Source organism: Motacilla alba, chromosome 5 (genome assembly GCF_015832195.1).
Source record: "Motacilla alba alba isolate MOTALB_02 chromosome 5, Motacilla_alba_V1.0_pri, whole genome shotgun sequence".
Classification (NCBI taxonomy): Eukaryota; Metazoa; Chordata; class Aves; order Passeriformes; family Motacillidae; genus Motacilla; species Motacilla alba.
In genome coordinates this window covers 56,324,871-56,341,099 of record NC_052020.1, presented here as the reverse complement: position 1 = coordinate 56,341,099, position 16,229 = coordinate 56,324,871, and the positions used below count along the sequence as shown (strand labels likewise).

Sequence of the window (16,229 nt, the reverse complement as noted above, 5' to 3'; positions counted from 1 at the left end):
AAAAAAGAAAACAAACCAAAGCAAGTTAGTTAAATTCTGAATTTTCACAGGGAAAAAAATATTTCAACAGGCAAATAAACAAACAAAGCTGTTTATTCCTGGTAGCAGGAAGAGCCAGACCCCGGGAAATGAAGTGATTTGCTTGGTGTTTATGGAGGGCCTGTAATGCAGAGGCAGGAGGAGAACAGCACCCCAGCCTGCCACATACCCACAAGACTTCTTTTATTTCTCAGAAAATGATCCATGTGAGTCCCACAGCTATTGCAGTGTGTCTAAGGCCAAGAGTTTTTGTCTTTAATTTTTGACTTGCCAAGATGTGCCAACTGCAGAGATACCCAGGCGCTGTAAAAATGCAACAAACAATCTCAGGGTTAACTTCAGTTCCTCGGTGGGCTGTGTTTTGTCTGGGCTCTGAAACCTAGAGATAAATATGCAAGCTTGCAATCAGTGGGATTTCAGTGTTCCTGGCTGTAATGAGGAACAGAGGTTTCTTTGCTTTATTTTCATGTGATTCCTGGAAGAGGTGATGGTAGTTCCCAGGGGAGATGGAGTCTCCTTGGCCTTGGAGGACAGGGCTGTGCTGGAGCTGGTGTTTGGGCTGCAGTGGGGCAGGATGGGGACTGTGGGATGGAAGGAGAGGAACATGAAGCTATAGGAGGCAAGTGCTGGGATCCAGGGGTGATGGAACAGCACCCTGATGCTGTTTCATGGCCATCCCTCCCTGGACCCAGTGTGGTTGAAGGCAGCTGGATGATACTCTGGACTGGGATGAAGGGGATGCCCTGACAGTAGCACACCTCGGGCTGTGCCTGGATTTCTCTAGACCACAGTTTGTGAGGTGCCTGACTGATGGAAGAGGTAAATAGCTGTCCAGAAGCCTCAGTGCCTTAGCAAGGAGTCACTCTGTAAATCTGTGCCAGTAAAACTGCAGGGGAAAAAAATACCAACAAAGCCATGCTGTTCATTTTTTCATCCGTCTCTCTCTCTCTCTCTCTCTCTCTCTGTATATATATATATATATATATATGTATACACATATATATACATATAACTTCAGCTCCACCAACTATCAAATTAGTATCCAATTTAATATCTGTATCCAATTTAATATCTGAGTCTCTCAGTTCTGGTTGCTGGAGGAGACTCCTGATTCAGGTGGTACCACCCCAGTCAAGGTTTTCCTTGTGTCTGGGTGCCTGGCAGCCCAGCCTGTCCAGTGTCCAGAAGCCCTTGTCCCCTGAAGGTAACAAGTGATGTTGTGCTGCAGTGTTTAATTACCTCAGTTTACCTTGGAGGTGCTCAGGCATGGTTTGTGCTCCTGGGGAGACCCAAGGGTCCTTCTGGCTCCACAGACATCAGGAGGATCAGCAGCATCAGTCTGCTGCTTGATGAGGGGGTTGTGCAGTTCAGTCCTGCACCTCACTGGAGGGGAACAGCATGTCCCAAATAACCAAGGGCAGAACTGGATGCTCAGCATTAGGTGAGCTGGCATGGAGCTGTAGGAAGCAGAGCTCATCTTCTAGTGCTGCTTTAGGAGGTGAATACTCCCACTTGTAATTTATCCACCTCTGTTTTAGGTTGTTCCAGACCATGCCCAGCAGAAAATAATGAGTTTCCTGCTCTTCAGTGCCAGCTGTTTTTGTTTCCTGGAGTGCTTTAGCAGCAATGATTCTGTTTGTTTTCCAGTATGAAATGCTGAATCAAAATAGAGCTTTGAGCAAAGAGATCCTGACATTGTTTGGCCAGGGTGACCTCAAGCTTGGCAGAGGCAGGGGGATGAAAGCTTCTGCTGCCCGTCTGCTGTCTTTGGGGAATATTTACTCATTTGTGATGTGGGATGAACTGCATGCCATCAGCATGGCTCGGGGTGCTGTGGACACCACCTGCACTGAGCCACCTCAGTGGCTGCTGCTCCTGGCACTGCCAGCACTGCTGGTGGTTGCAGATGAGGGAATGAGGCAGTTTCATAATTGAGGGTAAATCTGTCTGTCTGAAAAGGATGCTCTTGGATTTCCCTGGGGCTGCCTTGAGTGAGGCCAGTTCTGCACCAGCTGTCTGGACTGTGAAATTGGAGCAGGGCTGTGGTTGGTTTTTGGGCCAGAATTCTCCCTGACTGAATTCAGCCCTGCCCTGGGTGCTGCAGTGAGGCAGGAGCGGGGGGAGCCCCCTGCAGTGATGCAGAGGAGGGAGGAAGGCAGGAGGTCTGGCTGAGCAGGTGTCTGCTCTCCTTGCCCCTCTGCTGAGACAAGGGACAAGGGCAGTGAATGGTGGAAACACTGGGAAAAGTTGCTTGGAGAAGAAATAGAGCCATAAGGGTCTGGAAGAAGGACAGAGATAGGGAACATCAGGAGAGCTAGGAGGAAGCAGGAGACTGGTCTGGGGAATGCTGATGGATGGGTATGGGCAGGAGTAGTCAGAAAGAAGCAGCTCAAAAGAAGCCCAAAAGGTTGAAGGAGGTGGGAGGAGGAGAGAATATGGACAGAGGGAATTGTAGAGGAGCTGCAGGGGACAGGGAAAGGCTGCAGCAGCAGCATAGCTGTGACCATCAAAGCCAGTTTCTTGCTGGAGCCTGGAACTGTTTTTAATCCCAGAATCTCAGCTCTTTTCTGCCGTCTAGCTGCCAGACTTGTTGAGCATGTGTGTCTGTCACCAGCATTGATCCACACAGTAAAGCAGAGTGCTTTCCTGGGAAGTGTTCCCCTGTTAGTGCTCTTCTCCCTCGCTGGAGCTGTGTGCTCAAAACCACAGCCTTGCTGCTGAGCCAGGACTGAGGAGACTGCTGCAGTTCCAGCAGAGGAACTTGCTTCCAATAATAATCTTCTTTGTTTATAAAATGTAGGAAATTGCCTTAAAGCCAGAAACCTTTTCATTTGAAGGATATCACTAGGAAATAAAACTCTCAAAAGTCAGGCAATGCTGAATTTTTGTGTCTAAAATGTGTCCTTCCTGTATGTTCACGGTACAGACTTGCAGATCACACTTGCAAGTCAGCAAGGATAAAGGCAGAAAAATGTTTCTTGTCCAGCCTGCCCAGGTCAGAGTTCTTAGGTGTTGAGTGAGGAATCTTTACTGAGTGATGGCCTCAGTTTAGTCCTATACCTGTTTTCACTTGAATCAACTCTAGTTCTGTATTTCACTTGTGAATGGGAGGCAAAGTGAGAAAAACAAGCCCTTCAAGGGAAGGGTCCAGTTGCATTGATGACAAGTTGAGCATGAAGGCCATGGCAGAGAAATCCCTGTGTCCCATGATCTGGCTGGAAAATGGCTGTGTGGGAAGGCAGTGCTGGAAGGGAAGGCAGGGTGCTGTGTGGGGGGAGAACTCCTTCAAGCTGTGTGAGGGCTGTTGTGACCATCAAACCACGGGCTGGCTTTCATCTCCTGTCATTTGAGCCTAAACAAATTCCCTTCTGAAGTGTTTCTTCCCCATTGAAGGACTGGGAAAAAAGATGAAGTGAGGTACAGGTTTTAGGTGTCTCTCACAAGCTGTCGGGGAAAGTGACTTCCTGCTCACCCACCTCTGCTTGTTTGTTAATTGAGTGAGATGGGAGAGCCCATGGGGAGGCAGGGCATGAATTTACTGCTGTTCTTACACCTGCTGGAAAGGGGCACCTGTTTGGGAGAATGAAATTGATGGTGTCACGTTATGGAACTGCTGACACCAGACTGCCCAAGCAGTGTGATGGTGAATCACCATCCCTGGAAGTGTTCAAGAAACAGCTGGATGTGGCACTCAGAGCTGTGGTTTTGTTGACAATGTGATGTTTGGTCAAAGGTTGGACTTGATGATCTTGGAGGTCTTTTCCAACCTTTATGATTCTATGAGCCTGAGCAAGGCAGGCAACACCCTCTCCATGTGGCAGCCAGCATTTTTAAAGCTGTATTTGTTTGGATTTGGGACATCTGCTTTTGAAATCCCAGAGACATATTTCAGAAGTGGAGAATTATGTATTGCAGGGTGAAAACCATGCTTGGGAGGAGATGGGGAAGGGGGAGAGAATCAGGTCTGGCTGTGTTAGCTGCTGGGAAGCTGTTGGGGCCACCTGCATTTCCTGAAGGCCTTGGGAAATCCCTCTGGGAAATCCCAATAATCCTCTGGCACTGGGAGGGGCAGAGCACTCTTGGTCTCTGCCATCTGCAGAAGTTTCAGGATGGATTGTGCCATCCCCAGCCTAAGCACTGAGTATTTCCTTGCTGCATTGCCAAGGAAATTGGGGATGTGTTGATGAGAAGAGGTGCTGCTTCTTGGCAGAGCTCTTCCCAATAAGCTGGGAATACAAGAGGCTGAATTTATTTTTCTTGACAGATGCTTTGCTGTGGCAGTGTCTTACTCAGCCCATGGCGTGTGGGAACCTGCGTGGGAGAGCAACATGGTAAACAACCTGCTTCTTAAGGCTGTGGAAATGAGAGGACTCATTGGCAAGCTGCCACATGGGAATCTCAAAAGTTCCTGGGTCAGCTGTGGGATCAGAGCTGAGTTTGTTGCTGGACCACTTGGGCTCCTCAGCTGTGGGGTGACCAGTCCACCAGGAGAATCCAGGTGTAGCAGGGTGGTGATTCAGGTGTTGATCATCCTGCCCAGCGAGCCCAAGGCCAGTGCACCTCCAGGGGAAAAGCTGAGGCCTCTCATGACAGCAGTCAGAGGCCCCAGTGGCAGAAGAAGGGGAATGTTTAACTTGTCCTGTTCAATTAGCTTTCCCAGGTACTTTGTTCCTGACTAGATTCCAGTTGTGCTTTGGGATCCAGTTTGCTTTCTCGTGGAGAGAAGTGCAGTGCCCTTGGTGAGGAAGGCTCAAGATTTCATCCTAGGGATGGCTGCTGTGTTGAGTAATGGTTACTTATTTATGGAGATATGAAAACTTTGGGACCCTCTAAACACAAGCTGCTTGATATTCCCATCTCATCTGGCTTTTTGTTCATCCTGGTTGCTGTGAGTTTTCAGCAGATTTAGTTGATTGTCAGACATTGTGTGAACACTTTGTTTCAATATCAAAGCAGCCAACTTCTGAATATGCCCCCATGCCCAAAAAGGGGAATGTCCCCAGAGCATCCACTTGAAAAATAGCTTTAAGCTGCACTTGGTTAAAAAAGGGTTTGACTTGGATCTCGTGCTTCCCTGTGTGGGCAGGGCCTCCCAAGAGCGAGTTGTGATCCCTGCTGTGGAAGCACCCAGAGCATGTGAGCTCCTGGTGGCTGTGACACGCAGGAGCCCCCAGGCAGCAGGAGCAGGAGGGGGTTCAGGATCTCCCTGCCACCAATTCTGCTTTTCTGGAGGGTTTTGCACAAGTGATGGGAGCTTTGACTTATAAATGCTGACATTCTTGCTGCTACTTCTGCTCTGCAGCCAGTGTGGTTTGAGATCTTCTAAATCAGAGGGCTTCTGGCACATGAATTAATCATGACAAAGATCAAAGTTGCTTTGTTAGTTTTATTTTCCTGGTTTTAATGAATAATGTATTAAAATGGTTTCCTTCCCTAGTAAATCACATCTCAACGTTTTTCTCTTGAGTTTAGTAAGTGGAAAGGACCAACAGGAGGTTTTGCAATGGAAATTTGCTTGCCTAAGCCCAAGGAAATAGTAATGATTGTCATTGTGAGGGGAGGAGGGAGAGGAATCAGTTTGTTAAGGCTCTAATGAGCCATGCAGTGAGAAGTGGTTTGTGTTTTGTTGGGGTTTTTTTGCCTGTTCTTATGTAGGTCAGTGTGACAGGAGTGGGTTATGGAGCAGCTGAATGCAGGTAGGTCTGAGATGGCAGGGAGGGGGCTCCATTGTGAGGAGGGAACAGTGGGCTGGGGTGACTTTTAGGTTCTGCTTCTGCTGGAAGACCATGTTCTGCTACAGCCAGAGGGAAGCACCTGTCTGGGATACAACCAGACTAATTTATTTTGCTTTTTGAAACTGTGTCTTGCTGGGTAAGGGAAAGATACAAGGTGGCATTCTGGTCACAGTACCAGTCTGGGGCTCTGACAAGCTCAGTTCAGTACTCAGGTTTCTCATGTGTCTCTCAAATCCCTCTTCTGATTTTTAAATAAAATCCTTTTCTCCAGGAATCTCCTCTCTGTGCAAGCTGAGACAATTCTTTGCCATTATTGCCCAAGCCTGGTCTCTCTGGCAAACAAATGTATCCTGAGGTTTTGCAAATGAATGCAAAAACTTGCAGAGATGGAATGGTGAGGTTACTCACTATAGAAATGAGTGGAAAGGCTTTTCCATTTTTCAGCCTTGTGCAGCATGCTGTGGTGCCTTGCTTCAGAGCTGTCAACATCTGCAAGCAAATGTCTAAACCAACTTATCTTAGGGGAAAAAAAAAAAACTTTTCCAAGAAAAATAATGTAATAGCAAATGTGGAAAAGCTGCTCTGTGCACATCTGAAAACCTGTGTGGCAGTTGGGATTAAAACTCTATGCAAAATAACCTGTATGGTGTTCATAACTGGTTGGGAGACTTGAAGAGGCAGAAAAATACTTGTTTTAGAGGTTCTCAAGCTGCCTTCTTCCTGCTCTCTCATGTTCTCACAGAAGTTATGCAAACAGATAAAAAGCAGCTGTTCCTCCCTCAGCCCCAGCATTGCCTGTACCCTTGGCTTTGCAGCCATCTCCCCTCCTGAAGATGAGGATGCTCCCAGCAGCCACACACTGGTCACTCCAGCTCTGCAGGGTTGTCCTGCTCTCCCTGGTGCTGCCACAGCCAAGTCCAAGAGGCTGAAGAAAACTGACCCCCCCCCCCCCCCAGAAGTTGCTCTTCTCTCTTACCTACTGGCACCACCAGAGCTTTGGCATCATTGTGTAATTCTAGAAATAAGCCTGTGATGTGCTTTCTGTCATGCTCACCAGTATTGTTGTGTGATCCTCACTGATCCTGTTCTCAACTGCTGCCACACTGAAACATCATCCTTCAGTCCTCAAATGCTGTTATCGCTGAGAGCTGAGATGAATTTATGTCCTAGATCTGGCAAGAAAACAAGGAAGATGGACCTGCCCTACTTCAGCACTTGGACAAGAAACAGAGGTCTTGCCTCCAGTGCACAGTTCTGTGTGATTTGATGCAGGGATGATTACATGTTTGCATTTCCAAGAATGCTGATAGTGCTGTTTCATACTCCTGAGTGGGGAAAACTTTTTTTTTTTTTTTTTATTCAGAGCATCGTTGTTCCTTCTTTCAAACAATATTGACAGGTTGGCATCTTCAAAGGTGAGCTGCCCCTTAACATGGCTTTTCTGTGAAGTCCTGGAAGACAGTAAAGTGCTGCCAGCCCTTGCTGGCTCTTTCTCTGATCTTCACACAAAACTTTATCCAGTTTCAGAGGGCAAAACAGCAGCTGAATCAAACATAAGTCCCAGCCTGTGTTTGATGTGCCACATGTTTGCTTTGCAAGGAGCCTCTCCTGGGGCTGGAACCAGAGTGCAGAGACTGGATTGTGCACAGACTGGCGAAAGCAGCAGAAGGATCAGCTGCTGCTGGGAGAGAAACCCCATGGGGTCACCTCTTTGTGGAGGTGGCTGTTTTCCACCTGGCTGATTTGTGCAGCCAACTTAACTTTTGAGGGGAACTGAAGAAAAGCTTTGTAATTAAAAAAAAAATAGGCTTTCACTCTGCAGCACTAATATTAGGGAAACAGAATAGTATGTTTATATCTGTTTCCCTTTTTAGGGTCAGGCTGTCAGCTTCTTGAATGGTGTGTTTGTGTTTATAACATTTTAATTAGCAAAGCTTCCCTTGGTTTTGACCATCCACAGGACTATGGTGGTAAAACTCCTGCTTAAAGATGCAAAACGTTAGTAAGGGATTTTTGTCATAGCTTACATGTTTTCCAGCCAGAGAAATAAACATATTGGTTTAGCCTCAGTTTATATTCAGTAGATGTGAGGAAGCCCACTGTTAGGTAAATATTGAGAGAACACCTACATATTGATGGCTGGAGGGTGTGTGTGTGGGGGTGAATTAATTTACTTGATCTGATTTATTTATTCTTTTCCTAAGACACCCACTACTACTCACTGTTAGGGCATGAGCTAGATGAGCATTTAGCATGATCTGAGATTGTCGTTCAGTGCTGGGGTGCTTGTAAGAGGTGAAGGATCTCTTAATCTCCTATCTTGAGTTTTATACTCCAGTAAAGTCAGTAGTTGGTCTTTGCTCTGTGCTTGTGTGTCACTCAGTGCAAGGGGAGCTTGCCTGCAGTGCTCCTAGGGGAGGATAATGTGTATACTGCTTCTGATACTGATAAAAAAATGCCTAATTAAGCTTTTACCTATTAAAATTCTTGATCTAAGGCTTTTACATTGCTTTTAAAAATGTCTTTATTTCTTCCAAATTAAAATGCCATGGTGCATATGGGAGGGTAACACTAGGCACTGTGATGTGTGAGGAGCCACCTGGCTGACCTTTGCTGTGCTGGAGTAACAGCAGTGGTCAATAGCACCACAGTGAGATTTACTTCCAGCAGATGGGACCTTGAGTCAAACCGTTCCAATCCCACCACTTCATCCTGCAGCTCTTCCTCTTGTTTTCCTGTTGTAGTTGTGCCACCACTGTAAGTACTTGCCTGACATAACCCCCTGGAATACAAACTGGGGCAGGGGGAAAAGGAGGGGTCTCTGCCCAGGAAGTTCAGGGGGCAGGTGGGGTGGGGATAGAGGCTGCTGAGTGGGTGGGGATGTGCTGGTGCTTGCATGTGTCCTCAGATGACTTGGAGGGTTATTTATTCTTCTTTCCCGCTGCATGTATAATTTCCACTGCCATAAACACATGTTCAGTGTGAGTGCAGAGGAGGAAAAGGGAAGAGGCTTTTAGTGTTGAACTATGTAGTTAAGTTTTGCACATAGGCAGGCACAGTGGATACCCCATAGTTACAGATGTCCCAGTTGAGCCACGGATGTGGAAACTCCCTTCACTGTGCAATTACTCTCCTTTTATAGCAGTATTTGGACATTTGAACCGTTCATGGTGGTTGTTGCTTTACCAGAGGTTAGAGGCTTTTAAAAGTCTGGGTTTCTTTAATGGTCTAGAATGGCTTTGTTTTGTAAAACACTCTCTGTGTCCAGAAGGAAAATATGTATCCTGTAGGAAACTGGCCAGAATGCAAAACATGAGCTGGGAAAACATCTCTGATGGCTTTATATCCTCTGACACCAAGGATGAGAGGCATGAGGGGCTCCCTGTCACAGAATCACAAAGTGGTTTGAGTTGGAAGAGACCTTAAAGATCACCTCCTTCCAACCCTCTTCCATGGGCAGGGTCACCTTCCAGCAGACCAGATTGCTGCAAACCCTATCCAGCCTGGCCTGGAACACTGCCAGGGATGGAGCAGTCACAGCTTCTCTGGGCACCCTGTGCCAGGCCATCACCACCCTCAGAGGGAAGTATTTCTTCCTAATAACTCATCTAAATCTATTCTCTTTCAGTTTGGATCTGTTCCCCCTTGTCTAGCACTGCATACCCTTGCAGTCTCTGTTCAGATTCCTGGTAGGCTCCCTTCAGGCACTGCGAGGCTGCATTAAAGTCACCCCAGAGCCTCCTCTTCTCCAGGCTGAGCAATCCCAGTTCTCTTGGCCTTTCTATTAGCAGGCTCCAGTGCTGCGTTGATGGATGATTTCTGTCCACAGCCTCTCACCCAGTGGCACTGGGACCTGCTGAACAGATGTGCTGGGTGTGAGCTGAGGAACTGCCATCCTGCTGGCTGGGAGGAAGGAGGTTTTGGTAGCCATATGTTTCACCATTTCAAAATCACTAGCAGCTTGTTGGAGGGCTGAACTTGCCAGCTCCCTGGTGTGGTGTGTGGGATGCATGAGCACCCAAGCCCTGAGACAGAGGGATTGATTCTGCGGGATCTGGTTGTATATGTAGATCCACTGAATCATGTGGTGGATGTTCTCCTGCAGCTACACCTGGACTCAAGGTATGGCTGAGGTTGTGCTGGGCTCTCCTTCCCCTTTTCACTGGGGCCAGCACCAGAAAATGGGAAAAAAAAGTGCCCAAAAGAGTTGATGGCATGTGGAAAGTAATCCAGGCCTTCCTAAAGCCTGCTTAGTAATGCTCGGGTTGGTTTTATTGTAAATTGAGGTGAGCATAAGCATGAGTGAGGATTACCTAAAAGATATGCAGTATCAGCAGAACACTAGCAGGGTCTGACAGCCAAGTATTGGGAGAGGGTGTGAAATTTGAGGAGTGTTTTAAATATGAGTTAGCTTTTAGTAAAGAAAATACCCCAACTTGTGGCATGTGCTTTAATGACAAGCAGGTCTGCAAGATGGAACTGTTGTGCTGTGGGATTTTGGGTGTCTGGAGAACGGGGGATGGAAGCCAAGTACAGGTCTAGGGAGGAGGCTTCAGGCTGGCCCTGGATGTGATCCACCTGTGCAGGCAGCATGGAGACTCCCTCTGTAGCCCAGGAAAAAGCAAGTGCCTGTAATTTTTTGGTCTTTGTGAACTGTTTCAAAATTGCAGTCTGTCTGAAGCTGGGCAAACCACAGGGATGCACAGCAGTGTCCCATGGGTGGCTTTGCTTGTCCCTATCATTGACTGTCCCCTATTCCTGGTGCCAAGGATTGGTTCCCTCTTGCCATGTGTGGTCTGCACTGCCTGGGAGAGCACCAGGGAGGTGATTACCCTCTGCTGGTTCTTGATGGGAACCATCAAAAAAACAGAAGCTGTAGGAGCTAAATTGGGAGCATACTCTTTTAAACCCTGCTAAATGGGGGCTTAAAGGGCATCAGCTGTTGGGCTTCTAATGGAGCAGCTGGCATAGAGCAGGCTGGTAACTGGATCGCTTCTTTAGGTGATTTACTTAGGTGCTCACCACCCACTCAAGCCCTGTGCTTCCCTTTCCATGCCTCAGAAGTTCTCCTCTGCATGCTGAACACCCATACAGGACACTTTGCCAGTTAGGGTGTTTGGCCCTGATCCAGGATAAACACGAATATGTTTGCCTAAACCTCGATCAAAGTGATGATCTCTTGAATTTGAAGTTGGGCATTTTCTGTAATACTGTAAGGAATTATTCTTTTTTTTTATTCTCACATGAAGTTGCAGGAGGCTCAGACTCAGCAAAGCAGCTGTCTCTTAATCTTCCTTTTAGAGGACCTTTTGATTGAACTCTTGAGGTTCTTGTTGGGGCTGTTTCCTATGGTAGATAACAAGGCAGCTGAACTTGTGCAATGATGGTTGAACGTTTGGAAGGAGTATTAAACCTCCACAAATCAGATCCCACTTCTGGAGGTCAAAATGACATCTCGTGCATGGGAAAGAGGCAAATTATCTCCCAGCTGCAGAGTTCCTTCATCTTGCTGTCATGTGTTTCTGGTTGCCCACTGACAGAGGATGCTACACTAGACAGGCCAATGTTCTGATTCAGTCTGGTAATTCCTGTGGTCCCCTGAGTCCTGTTGACCTCAGTGGGAATTAAACGCATGTCTAAGCTCTTCCCTACAAAGGCAGGCTCTTCTGAGCCAGTCTGTGCCCAGCTGCTTGGACTCTGCACTGAAGAAAGCAGGTTTCTGTTAAATGCTTGGATCAGCCTTACCACATCCTTTTTCTTGGTGTGTTGAAACGGGAAAATCCTAATTTATAGCATGCACTTCCATTTAAAAAATAAATGCAAGCTGTCCTAAAGTCAAACCATGCTCCGTGTCACAGTGATGCCATTGGGTGGGAGGTTTCCATCAGTGCCTGTGGAAGGGACATGTGCACAAATGGCTGGGAGAACTCAGCAGAAAACCCTTGGGCTTTATGGCTGGCTTTGCTTCTAAACCTGTAGCAAGAAGAATACATCCTGTGGCTCATGGCCCCTTGAAGTGGCTGGGCTCAGTACTGACAGGCTGGTTTCCCTTGTCTCGACTCCTACAAAGAGGACCAGGAAATATGCCTGTGATGTGGGATCCCTGCATTTCAGGCCTTGATCAGGTTGACAGCTTTTCCTCTATTTCCACCACCCTCCTCCCTCCAGTGGTTAATCAGCAAAGCCAGTTGAAAGCAGGGAATTGCTCTGCCCCCTTTTTGTGGGAAGATAAGTGGGAGGGTGACAGCTGTGTTTGGGTCCTGCTGCTAATCCACTGCTCTGGGAGTTCACAGACCTGTCCCTTCCTGTGGAATTATATCCATGCAGAGGGGCTGGCAGGAGCTGGCTTTGGTCCTGCATCTAGTCCACACTCAAAACAAAAGTCCTGAACACAAAACATTGTTGCACAGTCACCTCTGGCAGACTCTGCTGCATTGTCCCAAAAAAAAATGCACTTGTTTTCAGGACCTTTACTTTGCAAATTAACTAACTGCAAATTTCATTTCTTTCTTCTGAGGCAAGTGTGCCCCAGATGAGGCTTTGATCTGGGAAGCTCAGCTGAGTCTGACCAAGTCTGTGTGAGGATCCCAAAGACCAGCTGGCTGGGATATGCAGTTTGGACAGCTGCTGCCTAAATGGGAGTGGCTCTCTTGATCTAGAGCTCAGTTCATGCCCTTTGAGAGACACTTGTTTTGTGTAAATTGAGCTTTGCTAGGAAATTGTTATGTGGCTGAACTAAACTCAGTAAAAAGATTAGATTATATTGATAGATAATTAAATTGTGATATTAAATTGTGCCAGAGGAGTTTGGACTGGACATGAGGAAGCATTTTTTTGATGAGAGGTGATTCAGACATGGAAAAAGGCTTCATAGATAGATAGTCAGTTCCCACAGCCTGTCATATTTAAGAAGTGTTTGAGCAATGCTCTTAAAATACATAAACTTTTGGTCCATTCTGACATGGTCAGACAGTTGTGCTAGGTGATTACTGTAAGTCCCTTTTAACTGAAATAGTCTACTCTGTTCTAAAATTAAATTATATTTTGGGACCATTCATATCTGAATGCCACCAATTCCTGGATCACTGTTTTCTAGAACTATCAAACACTACCTAACCTTTGCAAAATGAACCCTTTAAAGGGAGCTGAGTGTGGCACATATCAAACTAGCCATCATTGAGAAAGTAGCCTATGCTTTTTTAACCAACACAGGTAGTATAGGAAGTATGTAAAAATGCTGCAAATAGTGATAAAGAAATGTAGCATGAGAATACCAAAGGTGGATGAACACTGTTCTCAAAGAAAGGCACTGCTTTCACTCAACAAGTGTGGTGGTGGTCAGTTGGTTATGTGTAGTCTTGTTTTCAGGAGTTATTGCCTAAAAAGCTGGGAGTTATAACAGCTCATTAGCCTTGAGCTTCTGGTCTATTTACATCTTGTGAATTAATAGCTCACTGGCATGTCTCAACATGGGAGAGAAGTGAGGGCACAATAGGAAAAGGCAGATATTTCTAGATAAAAAATACAATTTTGAGCTAATGGGGACATTGCAGTTAAGTTCTGTACCTGTCCCAGATGCCATCCTTGTTCTAGACCACAGTCCTCTGACTTCTAAACCAGGGATGTAACTGTGGCTTTTGAAAGCATTTTATCATAGAATCATAGAATGGTTTGTATTGGAAGGAACCTTAAATATCATCTAATTCCAACCCCCTGCCATGGGCAGAGATACCTTCCACTAGACCATGTTTCTCCAAGCCCCATCCGGCCTGGCCTGGAACATTTCCAGGGATGGGGCAGCCACAGCTCCTGTGTGCAACCTGTGCCAGGGCCTCACCTCCCTCACAGTCATTAATTTCTTCATAACATCCAATCTAAACCCGATGTCTTTCAGTGTGAAGCCGTTCCCCCTTGTCCTGTCACTCCATGGCCTTGTCAAAAGTCCCTCTCCCGCTCTCTTGTAGCCCACTTCAGGCACTGGAAGGAGCTCTAAGGTCTCTCCAGAGCCATCTCTTCTCTGGGCTGATCAGTCCCAGCTCTTCCAGCCTGTCCTCACAGCAGAGGGGCTCCAGCCCTGGCTTCATCTCCATGGCCACCCCTGGGCTTGCTTCAGCAGCTCCACGTCCTCTTGAGATGGAGGGCCCAAACTGAATGCCGTAGCAAAACCAGAAGCGAGAACTGTGTGTGATGACCTTAATGTTTTGTTGTCCTTTTTTCTCCTCCTCCCCCTGCACAGGGACTCTGCAGAGGGACCGGATCTTTAAGAACCTCACTCGGAAGCGGCAGCGGGCCATGCGAAGGCGGGTGCACCAGGTGAACGGGCACAAGTTCATGGCCACCTACCTGCGACAGCCCACCTACTGCTCTCACTGCAGGGAATTCATCTGGTAAGAGCAGCTCAAACACCCTGGCACAGGGCTCCCCAGTCCTTTGTGTTCTGGGGACAAGGCACCCTCAGTCCTGAATGTCACTTGGGATTTACCCAGGGCCTGCGATGTGATGCCCCTTGGCCATTGGGTTTGGCAGGGCACATTTATGCTGCAGGCTGGAGGCTGCTGCAGAGAGGCCAGAGGTGATGTGTGTCTTGGATGCTGGAAGCAAGCTAGCTTGGTGTGGGGATGTGGCAGTGTCCCTCCCTTGTAACCACGGATGTAATTTCAAGGGGAAAAAAGTAATGAAGCAACCTGAAGAAAGACCCCACTCACTGGAGTGGAGCATTGAGATTACACTGAGAAAAAAAGAGTTGCTTGAATGTTTAGAGAAAATTCCTGAGAACAGAAAAGCCATCAGAGAGGTGTGAAGTGATGCATGCGGGGAAGTAGGCAGAGCAAGGAGAAAAACATAGATATGCCTCAAAAGAACATGAAGTGGGAGAAATAATAACAGGGTGTGGCTGCTGGGAGCAGTGTAATATGTGTGGTGTGTGTTGTAATGAAGTGAGGTATCTGAGAAATGAGTGTGAGGGGGAATATGGGGAATACAGGCATGTTGGCAGCCTGCCCTGTGAGCCATGCTTGTGCAGTGCTTTCCTGGGCTCTCACACCCCTGTGCTGGATTGCACCACTACTGCTGGGCAGCTCTGCCATGGGATCTGTTAATTTGGGATCCTCCTGCATTTTGGCTCTGCCCTCTGTAAACAATCTGCAAGACAACCATCCTTCTGCCATTGAATTGTGTCCACGTTTTCTCTTGGCCAGGGGCGTGTTTGGGAAGCAGGGATACCAGTGCCAAGGTAAGGTGCTCTGCTCCTGCAGGGTGTGTGTGTGGGATGTGCTGCTTTGGGAGTGCTTTCCCGTGCTGCTGGGACATCCTGTGAGCTGCTCTGGAGTCACCACTCCTCTTCCTCCCCAGGCAGCCAGACCTGTGCTTTTGAGCCCCTGTCTGCTTGCCGCTGACATTCCTGCAAACACCTTCGTGTCTGGTTGCTGTTTCACCTTTTGCAGGTCCACTCGGTTGCTACATGCAGCACCCAGCTGAGCTTGAGGCACCCAGGGTCCCTTCGGGACAGTGCTCAGCTGGTATTGGGACACAAAGTACCCTGCTGGAATGGCCACCCTCCTTTCTCTCCCTCCAACAAAGTAAAATTTGGGAGTTTGCGACTTCGTGGGCTGGCACAGCACTTCTGCCTGAATGCATGGTTTGGTTCACTGGGTGTGGAGATGTATGTGGTGCTTGTTTGCATTTAATTATTGTTCTGCCTTGCCCTTTATTTTGCCTTTCCCTTTTTCCCAGGACTGCCTGCTTCATGGTCATTCAGTATAGCCTAACACAGCCTGTTCCTGTGCAGTATAATAGGGCGCTGGTGTCCCATGAAAGGAAGCTGCATGTAAACACAATGGATATTGCTGTGTGAAACACTTCACTGGATAATTATTTCAACAGCATTTTTTTGAGTATTTTAGAAGCTACATAGTTGTTTCTGTGTCCATCACCCATATTTGATACAGGCAACTTTTTTGTAGGCTGTGTCAATAATCCAGTGCAGAATTTTTGTTGCAGTAGGTTGAAGAGACATCTCCAGATCTGTTGTAAATTCCAAGCCACCAATTATTTTTCACATCTTTACTGTGCTGATGATGCAGCTGAGCCTTAAGGAACCCAGCTGGTGGATTGATGTGTTCTGAGTCTTCCAAGGGCTCTTTTCAGAATGCCTCTTTTATTTCAGTGTGCACCTGTGTTGTACACAAGCGCTGCCATCACCTCATTGTCACAGCTTGCACGTGCCAAAACAATACTAGCAAGAACGATCTCAAGGTAAAGTCATGTTGGTTATTTTGGGTCATCATACTTTGTCTGGGTTGTTGGGGTTGTCCTGTAAGAGAATTTACTTCATGTTATCTTTATTCATGGGTTTAAAAGTGGGCAAGAGTGATAGGGACCTGCTTAAAAGCCATGCAATGTCATCCTGTTATTCTGTCGATGCCATTAACTGTTTGGACTAGCACATGGTTTAAG

The 16,229-nt window shown here is 47.2% G+C and overlaps 1 protein-coding gene across 3 annotated transcripts in view; it reads left to right on the top strand.

The window, feature by feature from the left end:
• PRKCH (protein kinase C eta) overlaps positions 1-16,229 on the top strand; it is a 113,736-nt gene that overhangs the window by 32,101 nt on the left and 65,406 nt on the right. For all 3 annotated transcript variants that reach the window (XM_038139591.1, XM_038139593.1, XM_038139592.1), the window contains exons 3-5: positions 14,011-14,161; positions 14,972-15,006; positions 15,940-16,028. In XM_038139591.1, coding sequence (XP_037995519.1) covers positions 14,011-14,161; positions 14,972-15,006; positions 15,940-16,028 — 275 coding nt within the window. The remainder of the gene's footprint in view (positions 1-14,010; positions 14,162-14,971; positions 15,007-15,939; positions 16,029-16,229) is intronic.